Source organism: Lethenteron reissneri, chromosome 6 (assembly GCF_015708825.2).
Source record: "Lethenteron reissneri isolate LAM-NWPU_2019-01 chromosome 6, ASM1570882v1, whole genome shotgun sequence".
Classification (NCBI taxonomy): Eukaryota; Metazoa; Chordata; class Hyperoartia; order Petromyzontiformes; family Petromyzontidae; genus Lethenteron; species Lethenteron reissneri.
In genome coordinates this window covers 893,638-905,610 of record NC_083784.1, presented here as the reverse complement: position 1 = coordinate 905,610, position 11,973 = coordinate 893,638, and the positions used below count along the sequence as shown (strand labels likewise).

The window sequence follows — 11,973 nt, the reverse complement described above, 5'->3', positions numbered from 1 at the left end:
AAACAAATAAAGTTTAACGAATAGCGTTTAAAAATTAGTAAACGCACTACAACGCGAAGTCTATCGCCATTAACATCTTACTACTAAAGCGAGTAATAAAAAAATCCAACATTTAAAGTCGTTTTGTTACAAATTTAAATAACCTCGTGCCTACGTCACGGGGTCAGAGGTCACGGAAATTACGCGGGAAAGCGGCGTTCGGGGGTTCAACGATTTGGGTGCTCATCCTCTGCCTCTGCCTCGTCCGTCTCGACCCGGTACCCTCTCTGCCGTCTCCTCTGGCTGTCGTCTCTGTACTTCACACTCTGCACCGTCTATTCTTGTTTCTTCTGCACCGTCGCCTTCTCCATAGCTCCCTCCTCTCTCTACCGACTCACTGTCAACACCGTCTCGTCTCGTCGGCATTGTCGGTGTCGCGTGTACTGCCTCGTCTTAATTGTCCGTCTCGTTTGTACTGTTGGTGACTTCTGTACGGTCACCCCGTGGCATCGGCCGCTGCCTCGTTTGTAACTGGGTTTATGAAACGAGCCACTTTGCCCTGTGATTTTCTTGTCTACTGTGCATACTATCCGTCTCGTGTGTGTACTGCATTTTCCTGTTCGCCGTCTCCTTCCGACTGTGTTCTGTGCTGCTGGTCTCGTTCTGGCACCACAAAGTCAACACTCGTGCCCTAATTGCAATTCGTGTGAACCAGAACTAATCTACTCTGGTGCCACGCGGCACGTGTCATGGACTTGACCTTCGTCTGATTGCTGACCCGGACATCTGTAGAAAGCAAAGAGCTTCATAGCTCATCGGATTCCTTCCGTCTAAAGAAATATTCTCATCATCAACCTTCGTCTCATCGATTCGTTTGATCGCGCAGAGCTATGGAAGAAAACGTCGCCTACTCCCCGAGCTTTAAGAGACCCCCCGGCACTCTGAAGTTGAAGAGGAGGCTGAGTGGAGTGGCCTCCAGACAAAGTCTCTCGTCCAGTGGCTCTCCAGCCTCGTCCTCCTCCTCCTCGGTCCCCACTTCATCACGCAGCCCGGCCGCTCCATCCGCCAAGAGGCGGAATCCCTTCGCCAGCCTCAACAACAACAACAACGCGCTCGGCCGTGGCTTGGAGCCGGCAAACAAGCGGGCTGCCCTGGCCGGTGACGGCGGTGGGGTCGCTGGGGACGAGGAGCTTCGTAAGGAGCCGAGTGGGGACGACGCGGGGGCGACTCGTGGTGGGGACGAGCGCGCAGCTCCGCGTGGAACTCCTCCGTCGTCGAGGGCGGCTGGAGGAGAAAGGCTCTTGGACGTTCTGAAAGGGCTCAGCGCTGGACAGCAACAACAGCAACAGGTTGACGTGGCATTGTTTGGGGAGAAGTGGGTGATGTGACGGGCACAAGAAGATATTGTTGTTGTTCATGTTCTGGTGATGGTCCTGCTGTTTGATGACTGCGCTTTCTAGATTAGCAGATGTACATGGAAGTATTCAGTAAGTAAATGCCCTGTTAGGTTTTCTCTTTCTGAGAAGGTGATACATATTTTAGATGTCTTTGTGAGTATGACTGCTTCCGTGTACAAATGAGAGCATATTTCTGAATCAATCCTTGTGCTGTTTTATTTCAGAAGGCGGAGCCTGGAGATGGATCCCCGCTGGAGCAAGGCAATGTAACATCACAAGTAGAACAGGACGAGGTACAAGAAATCAGTAATGAATTAGAAACGGTCTTTTCAAAACCGACTTTGTTAGGCAATGGATCTGCGTTAACATATGTAACCATAGATTACGCAAACGCCAATTCTCTCCAAATAAGGTTGAAAAGGTTGATGCATTAACGCCGTCCGTCTGAAATGCAGGAATTGGATTGCCAAATTGATTGAACGATTTCCCAAACCTTGAGATATAAAAAAAAAGTGGTAAAAGTATTCTCCCTGGCAGCCAAGGAGCACGCTTCCTGATGGCGTGCTGTAATTAGGCTTGGCGCAACGTTGTCGTGTGGCTTAAAACTCGGTGTTCTCGTCGATTCTGTAAAATGTTACAGAATCCATCCATATCCATGGCTCTTTTTTTCTTCCTTCGTTAATTGTAAGTTGACGACGTGTCCTTTGTTCGAGCAGGCAGAGCAGACCCGTGGGTGCGAGTCGGGAGAGCGTTTGCCACCGGACTGGAGCATCAAAACGAGGATTCTGTTCACCTCGAGCCTGCCTTTCTCCTGGGTGGAGCACTTCAAGGCCGTTGAGGAGGCCCAAGGCTTGGCTTTTCACCAGCCCAACCCGGCCGCCCAACTCCCACAACACATCGAGGTGACTGGTAATTGCTTGTCCGTAAAGGAATCATCGATCAGCGTGGCGCTGCGGTAGTTAGCGTAGTGCTATGAACCCAGTGACCCGAGTTCAATATTCAGCCACGGCGAGTGATATCTGAACCAGTCCCGAGTGCTCTACCCGCCAAGCCCGCACTGGCCAGCTTGGTGAAGTATGCTCAAACAACCCCATGACCGACACGACTTGTGGAGGCATCTATCCAGCTGTGGATTGACAAAGAGTGTAAACATTTAAAATAACCATCCATTATTAAAGTTTGAGACGTTTGAGCAGGGCTGATAAATCAGCACACGCACTTGGTAGAATGAATATTTTATCTCAAGAGTCTCATCCCTCTAAACCTCCACGTGTCTACCGGAGTGTTGGAAACTGGCATTGTATCGAGGTTTGAGAGAGTCTCTGGTTTTTTAAATGCTGATGGTATGTTGTGTTGAAGATAACTCACGCTTTTTGGTTTTAACAAAGTTAAAAGGAATATGTTGCCGAAATGTAACCAGACATTTAAAACTCCTATCTATATAATTGGGATGTGTCCATCCATCTGTGATGCTCTAGATATCCCAGAGGGTAAGTTGGAGGAAAAAGTGCCTCAAACCAAATAATTTTCTCTTTTAGAGGACATGCCCAGTAAAATGCACAGGCAGTGCTGATGCTCATGATAAATTGGATTAAACCATATTTGTAAGAATTCATTACTTATATTTTATGCTAATGTTATGAAACGCATGTGCCTTGAGGCGTGTAATATCAAACATATGAGAGACCGCATAACCAGCAAGAGAAAGGGATGAGGTATGCAGAGGCAAGTCAGTGGAGGTTCTTGAGACATGGACTGCAATCTTTGAAGGTGATCCTGGATTGGATTGGAAAGCAGTGGAGTGATCGAAATATTGGGTACATGTTCACGTTTACAGGTGTTGGGGAGAAGTCTGGAATTTTGGATCAAATGCAGTGGGGTGATGAGTGGTTTAGGAGGTTATAGAGAATGGAGTTGCATTATATGAGCTGAGATGTGGCGAAGGCATGGATTAGTGTCTCATTGGCAGTAGGGGTCATGAAATAGCGGTCATGGAAGATGTTACACAGATGGATGTAGGAACTCCTAAGGTGTTGAGATGCCTTACTTTTCTGTATCTTTTCACAATTCCACAGTATAGTTCGCCATGCTGGCAGCTTCTTCAGCAACTGAAATAAAGAATTAAATTGTGTAAAAACTTGCAGCACGTGAAACAAAACCTCGGACATCAACCTGAAGTTACGCGGGAGAGTTGAAATGCCTCATCTCTCTTGTCTACCACAACGCAGGATCCAGCAAGGAGCAGCGCACTACGCAGCGCCTTTCTGCGCAGCACCTCGCACTGGGTATGGCCGTCCTTCCCTTGGCTGCCCACGTTCCCCAGGATGGGCAACGATCGTCACATGGCCGGGAAGAGCGCGCCTTGGGCCAGCGATACGGGATTGCAGTCCGTGCTGCTGTCCGAGTGGTGCGTGCGCCCTCAGTTACTTTGTCCTCTTTTGATCTCCCTACTCCGAACTGCTCCCCCATGTGTGTCCCGCGGCATCCTTGTGCCGATATCAGTGTCAGTAGCTCTGATGGATTAGTCATGGTGGGAACAGACAAACTGAAGTATGTGTGTGGGGAGCGGTAGTGTAGTGATTAGCGCGCAGCACTACGAATCCAGCCACCTGAGTTTGATTACCGCTCACAGGCAACACCAGTTACGATAATCTGAACCGGTCTTAGGCCTCCCCTAGGTTAACTCCACCTCAAATGAGTGCCTGGTGCGGTGTGTAAACATCGCCATTGGGGAGGCAAAGGCGGCTGGCCACGGTACTACCGTGCTGGCCTTCATTGTGCTCGTTGACAGCACTTGGCCCTAAGTCTGTTCAGGCTACACGGAGGATCTTTTTCTTCGGAACTCAAATGGATTGTTCTGTGGCTCAACGCACAATTCGCAGATTGTATCGTGGAGCAGGTCGGGGTTATCCTCTTTCAGCGCTCAATAAAATGAGTCCCATAGTGTAGGGAGTCAACACTGGTTGCCCCATGATTATAATGGTCCCCACCACAGTGCAAAATCATTTCTATCACGGACATATTTGAGTGGTAAGTGATATCTGAACCAGTCAGACCTGCACACTGACCAGCATGGTGAAGTATGGTCAAATAACCCCCACTATCTGCAGGGCATGAGGCCTGCATACATCAATGGTTTGTACGAAATGTACATTTACATTTTTTCTGTGGCCCATTTAGCCATTGGGTCTGCATTTACATCGAAACAAACGGGATCTGTACTACCCTTGATGGTCTTGAATGTTGCGTCGTATCGCTCCGGCTTTCGGGTTGTGCCGTGTATTGCTCGACATCGTGCTGGACAACCCACGGTGCAACTCAAAAACACAGAGAGTGTAAAGATAAGTTGTGGTGGCTTGCACCGCAGCGTCGTCGTTGTTTGTGTTGTTGCAGGTCCCGCAGCCTCAGCTCCCTGTACACGCAGCTGCGCTCCGGCCTCTGCCCGTTCTTCTACGTTTGCGCCGCACAATTCTCGGTGCTGTTCCGCGCCGCCGGGCTGGCAGGGAGCGACGTGGTCACCGCCGCCATGGCCCCCACCACCCGGGGCCTCCGCGAAGCCATGAAGAGAGAAGGTGCCGTCGCCGCTCCATCGTCGTCCTCCTCATTCCAAGAGAGTCGTAGGCCGTTGCGTGCCGGGGCCTTAGTCCAAACACGTAGTAATCGTCACCCCCCGACTGGCAGAATTTACACTTGTAGGTCGGTGATGAGAGTCATCTTTTGCCACACAGAGACAGTTTCCACTGGGGAGGGTGGGGGGGGGGTTCCTTTGAATATTTGAAATGAGATGTAATGCAAGGCGCTGTGAGATGCTCAGGCATTTAAGCAGGCTATGAATCCAAAGATTATGATTGTAGATTATTGTCACCGAAATGGTTCTTGTTATCACAATCCTCATCACCATTCTGGATGGGTCAGAGAGCTGGACTCTTGGTATTTGAGTACAAATAGAAATTCTGTACTAAGGTACGACGAGTGGTGCGGACATTTGGAAAGTAACTTGGCCGGTGAGTGCTGTCGTGGTGAAAAGGCAAAAAATGGTTAAACTAAATTAAACTTAGTTTTTATTTTATATAGCACTTTTTCAAAGGCGACCTGGGGACAAATGATAGCTCAACACGCAAACTACAAATATACAGCAGCAGGCGTCAGGGTTGGGATTGAACCCACGACCTCCTGTATACCGGGCGAGGTAGTTAACATCTCATAGCCACTGTAGCACCCCGTGGTTGCACTGGGTAGGAAGTGTGCAGAGTGGGGGAGACAGGCATTGGAGTGGTTTACCTTGGTCCGGTCACCAAATAGGAGACCTAAGATCAGGCGGTGGGGTACTGTTGGGCCACATCATGGAGATCGAGTGGCTGCTGTGTAGAAAGCGGTGGCGAGGTGTGGGGACATTGATGGCTTTGGTCATGATGACATCATCATCATTGTCATGTCATACTTTAGCTGCCAGCCAAAAAGTTGAAAACGGGAGCATTTCAGATGTTTTATTTCTGTCCAGGCACATTGTTCTCTATGTGCAGTTGAAAAATACATAACTGCTCGTTTCTACACTACCCGATGACTATCTCTAGCCCTAGTTTAGGTTCATAATCCATAAAGTAAACATCACTTTAAATAGAACAAAAAACTGTAGAAGGTAATTTAGTGAATAAATATGTTAACTGAAAGGGCTCTATCGGCTATCCACAAAGTTGTGATGATTATGACAATGTTCCCTTGAAGGTTCATCCATGTATCTGCGTTCCCTGCCTTGCGGTGTGTGCAGGGATTGAGTTCTGCATGCCACTGGTGGAAGAGATGCCAGAGAGATGGGGAGATGATGGCGAGGAAATTTGCAAGTGAGCTTGAACTAAGTTTTGGGAGCTGGTGAATAGCATTTGCATGTGTGGACCAACATGAGCGAGCATGTCATTCTAGTTTCCTTTTTGAAATGTAAAAAAAAATGACCGAAAACTGGCAGCACAGGGAGTTATTTCTGTGTCGGAACACTGAGCCAACATTACTGAGATCCCGGATGTCAAGTCTGGGTCTCGCCTATCTGTCATTAAATGGGCTTCTGAAGCATAGTAAGTTGATGGTCTCAGCCTGGTCACCAATGATTTTAAAAAATGTCGCTTGATTTGGCTGTGTTCCAGCTCTGAGAATTGAATATATTGGTACCAATGAACACCCTTTGCAGGACATATAAGAGGGCCAAGCGATGTTGATGCTTATGAAGTGTGACCGTCACATGTGCAGGGAGGAGCAGAGCGAAGAGGACGAGCAACTGATGGGAGGTGCCGAGTGGCTGAAGGAGATCGGCATCAACGAAAAATTTCCCAAGCTCGACCCGGCACAAATAAAGCTGTATCCTTGAGCTGTAGGCATCGCATGCCGCGATGGTGTAATGGTTAGCACACTGGACTTTGAAATCCAGAGATCGCTGATTCAGTCTCAGTATAAATGGGTACACCTCAGTCCATCGACAGGTCATACACAGTGGGATAAAGGGCAAATACTTTGACTTTTTCCAAGATATCTGGTCAGTGTGGAAGTTAAGAGGCCAAAAATACCCTCTGGAAGGGCTCGAGAGCTTGCAAGGTAGTCTTCCTCTAGCAATGGTGTAAGCAAACAAATGCAGTGCTGCACTTTGGACATTTCATTGGTGCCACAATTTTACAAGTAGAGGAATTGAGAGGGCAGTGGAATGGGGGCTGTCGATCGAGGTTGAGGCAATGCTGCGATAGTTTACGGTATGATATCACTAAACAAGGCTATGGTTTATGCCATTGGGCCCAATCTCTGAACACAGCTGTGTCGTGTGTCACCACCAAGCAGCTCGTCCTCACAGTTCCGCTGCTCTCTTTTGAGAACCCTTTACAAGCGGCGTCACAGGCAGCGCAGTGAGGGCATCGCCCGCCTGGATCACAAGGCCGAGTCTCTGGTGCTCGCACGCGGCCCCGATGCTTTTGGCCTCTTCAACTTCCTGCTGGGCAGCCGGGCGGTCGTGAACGGCTCGGGTGTCCAGACCGGGCTGCCCCCAACGCTGCTTGCACCTCTGCCCTTCCGCGGGGCAGCACTGCACACGCTCAGGGTCGGTACACGCACACACGACCATACACTAAAAACGCACAGAGCCTAATTTACGTTCGTTTCACATCATCTGTGTTTTTGTTTTATCTGGGTGACCCCTCCTTTCTTGACTGTACATTTTCATTTCATAATGAGGAACAGCTTGTGGCTTTGTATGAGCGTCATTTCACAGTTCTCCCAAAATGTGCTTCTTTTAATACCGCCAATTCCGCATCTGTGGTCCCACCCACGTGCTCCATCCCCCACATTCTCTCCCATAGGTTCCCTACCAACCCTCCATTTCGGTTACCTACAGCCCTGTCTTTTCCATTGGAACACACACACACACACCACAAATTCAACCATTTTATTGCACACATATAGCTGCGGCCGTCTAGCCACAACAGGAGTGTCCGCGTTGGTTGGGCGAGTGCGCCAACGCGATTCATGCCGCCGTTCCGCCCACAGAGCCGGAGCGGTGTGGTGCGCACGCAGCACGGCACGGGCCTGCGCGAGCGCTACAGCCTGGAGCTGGCGGGGCCCATCCTCCCGCACTGCCTGCACGAGGTGTCCATGCTACTGGGGGCCGCTCAGGGCGGTGACTTCTGCGCCACCATATCGACGCACGAGCCCAGCGCCGCCTTTAACTCCGCTCTTGCGCAGCCATCGCCCTCGTCAGCTCCCAGCCAGGTGACCGCCCCACTCGGCCCCCAGACCGCCAGAGCGATCGCAAATCTCCCTCCGTGTAGCTCTCCGATGCCTTGTTGGCTTGTGCCTCACGTTGGTCTGCGTGATGTCTCATGTGTTGCGACACGTGCTGGAAACGTGCTGGAAACGTGCACCATTGTTTTGACTGCCGCGCCGGGAGTTCAAACCATTACACAATGGCAGTGTCTGCCACTGCATATACAGCATATAGATGTGCAGAGGACACCGAAAGGCGATCCTAATGAATAATTAAATGACAAGTTACTCACGGCTAGCGTACACACGAAGCCATTTGAATTAGTCGTGGGAGTTTCCATTTGGTTGGCCACTTAGCGGGGTTGCCGAATGATTGGGTGCTCGAAGCGGCCAATTACTTCGATGGTCCGATCAGCCAGAGAGCATAGGATTGTCTTGTGGGATCGAAGGGAATGTGGGAAAAGTTTGAAAGTTCAACGGCCCGCGGAAGTTGCTACAATGAGGGGCGGTGGAAGATAAAAGGCAGAGGAGGAGAGCTTTGGGGTCCGTTAGCAAGCTCCCGATGCATGGTGGATGTATTGTTGCCTGTGGTGGACTTCTTTACAGATCCATAATTGAGGTTTTTTAAATAATGATATCCATTGTAATTTATATGACTACATTAACCCCCCCCCCCACCCCCTGGTATTCGCACCTGACTGGCTCACAGGAACCTCATCACATTTACCCCCTCTATTTAAGACCGAAACAGGAGGATTTCTCCACAATTCTGGCTGTCGCCTGATGAGGCTGCTTGTAATTACGGTACTCTTATTTTAAATGTCGTGGGTTTCCTCTCCAACACGACGGTGTGCTGTACTAGTAACGAATTGGCACGTTCTCATTACGTGACAAATCTTACTCATTGGCTGTGTCGGGTTGTTGCGGGTTTAACGACACATTTATATTTACGCGATCTCACCCAAAATACCTCTTATGGATAATATTGGTTGAGACGGCGTACTTCACGGATGCATTCTAACCGGTGCGCCTTGCCTTGCAGGCTGGAGCAGAGTGCGACTTGTCGGGCTTCAATCTGCTGCCCGCCACCTGCTCCCAGCTGCAAGTTCCGCCCTGCCTGGGCAAGCGAGCTGTCCGGGAATTCAGTGCAGAACGTCACACCTACACGTGGAAGCTCTGAGCGCACCGCTGGCACCGGCGTTACAGATATATATACCACGTGGGATGGTTACCTTCCTCATGACTGCAATGCAGGCTGCTGTACAGGCTGAACAGCCCGACTGCAGGTAGCTGCCACATAACACGGGGTGACGGTGACATCACGTCGGTGCTTTGCCAGGTGAAGCGCAGTTAAAGGCTACGTGCTGTGGCAAAGGCTCAATGGAAAGATGTTACGGCACAGCCGCTGACATGGGTTAACAGATTGGTGCAATTTATCACACCTCACAAGCACAACAATAAAATGACAACAGCTGCCTTTAGCCACGAGTGACGGTGATGTCACCACATCTCTTGTGCTGGCTACATGCGATTTGAAGCCACGTGAAGTGTCGAAGGCTCGCTGGAAGTTTACAGGAAAGACCCAGGAGTTAATGGTAAACTGAGTTAACAGGTCTCGCACAGACAACACACATATAATAGTGTAGAAGTTCGAACAAATCTAACACTCGAGCATTGCTTTGAGAGAAATGCACAGAGTTTAAAACTACCTGAAGGGCTCACACATTATACATTGTAGTACACACATGCCCCATTTGCACGACCACTGAGAAATTGGCTTGTCGCCACAGTGACGCTTCTGGGCCATTCCAGCACAGCATGGGTCTTGTTCCCGCTCACTCAAGAGCCGAGCGGATTCATGCACTCGTCCCCTCCTGCCCGAAGCAAGAGCGGATTTACATTTTGTTTTCACTTAGATTACTGTAAGCTTGGTGAGGTTTTACTATCCCAAGCTGAAAACCATTATTTATCATTTTCTGCCATTTATAACTCAGGTACGCCATTGGATACTCATCATATTACCCCGTCACTATTGTTTCCAAGGGTGGCACGGATCAAATTGTGCAACCCTGTTATGAGTTGGAACCGTCCAGCCCAGTTAGGGAAGATGCGATGCGCTGTTTGCATGTGGGTCGATCCCACTTTGCCGGTCTGTGAACCAGCCTGGCTCTAGTCCCAGCGGTCATGGAAACGTGGCAACTTCGCAGTGGCCACGTGGCATTCTCCCCCTTCATGATTTGATGAATTATTACAATTTGGTATAAATTATTTTACCATTATGGTCCTTATAGGATCTTTCATAACCAACGATATAAACGTCTACAAATTTTATTGATTCTTAAACACGATGCCATGCGTGATGCGTATCGTGAGTGTAAGAACGATGAAATTACATGCCTCGTGTATACAGTGCCAGTTATATAACTTATCATCTTGTACAAACATGTTCTTGCTGTTATCCAAGTGAAATGTGTGTGTATTTTTACAGTTGAATATTTATCGGCCAAACCTATTTTAATGTTTTAAACTATTGGAAGTATTAAACTTTGATTGTACTTTTTTACTGAGAAATGTTTGTAAAATTTATCAAAATATGGATTTTTTTTCCACATTAAGTGGATTGAAAAGGAGAATTCTGACAAAGTATGTGAATAATCATGGAGAGTATTAATGCTGAGAATTATCCAGAGGTACACTTGAGACAATACACTTGAGCACCTCCGATGAGCACGGTTGGTGACGCACGGTGCCTAACAAGATTCAGAGTATTTGGCTGCGATAGATATCCACGTGAGGCGCCACTCCGTTGAGCTGTAATCTGTGGCCGGGTGGCTTCTGACAAAGAGCGATGTAGCTCAGTGGGCCTTGCCTGGTAAAATGTTGGAAAACAAATTGGATAGTCAGGCCCACGCCATGCATGCCACGTGCCCTTGTTGTACAGCCGCCAACGGGCCATTTAAAGGGGTGCACGTGCGTCCACACTTATCCTCGCCAACTGGAGCGCATCGACCGTGGCGAGTGGAGGGTTGAGCTGCGGCCAACAGCGCACGTATCTTCTTACCCAGCGCTAGGACTTTTGCAGGGTGGCTGACTGAGCTGCGGTTACTAATTAGCTGTGCCGGGTGGTGGCGGGTTTAACAACACATTTATATTTACACGATATAACCCAAAAAACCAACATTATGGATTTAGAACTGCCTTTTGTATTTAGTTTTCTGTCCTTCCCCCACGCTTCCAATTAGCACGGTTGGCTACAAACTGAGAAAGATCAACATACATAAGTGCTCATCATCTCAACTACCCATCAATCAACACCTCCAACAATGAACCTCGCCGCCATCTCAAGTTCCCACCCCCCATTCTGGGATCTCACCCAGATCCGGAAGAGCGCTCACGAACAGAGTGGAACAGCAAGGCGGACGCGTCCAGGATAAACACCTCATTCGAGACCCAAACATCGCGCACCTCCTGGTCTGGCATTCCTCGAAGACACTGGTGTCACCATCAACTGCATCACAACATCAACAGGCCGATGCACACAACTCCTTCGTGAATGGAAGATTAAAGACAAGCCACAGCAGTGCGGCTGTGGCCACGCAACCCAAACTGGACCATTTAGTCAACCCAATGTCGTCTGCGCTCATCCAATGTAGGAGCAGCAGAACGACACAAACTCTCCTGAAGCCTTCTCACTGCTGGCAGACCTCAACATTGCCATTCAGCTCCTGAACAAGGTGACCCAAAAAAAACGGGCCCCAACTCTAATAGGCCCCGTGTGCACGGGGCCCGTTTTTTTTGGGTCACCCTGGTATACTCTCAGATACCCTACATCCTGGATATTTAATACGATGAGTCTGTA

General features: G+C 49.1%; 1 protein-coding gene across 1 annotated transcript; it reads left to right on the top strand.

Moving 5' to 3' along the window:
* The first annotated feature begins 178 nt into the window (after positions 1 to 178).
* Positions 179 to 10,677, top strand: DONSON (DNA replication fork stabilization factor DONSON). The gene is made up of 11 exons (XM_061569706.1): positions 179 to 257; positions 866 to 1,328; positions 1,601 to 1,669; positions 2,093 to 2,278; positions 3,605 to 3,783; positions 4,770 to 4,948; positions 6,145 to 6,217; positions 6,618 to 6,725; positions 7,254 to 7,452; positions 7,899 to 8,120; positions 9,157 to 10,677. The coding sequence occupies exons 2-11, from the start codon at positions 870 to 872 to the stop codon at positions 9,292 to 9,294; spliced, it is 1,812 nt and encodes a 603-aa protein (XP_061425690.1). The 5' UTR covers positions 179 to 257; positions 866 to 869; the 3' UTR covers positions 9,295 to 10,677.
* Positions 10,678 to 11,973: the final 1,296 nt, after the last annotated feature.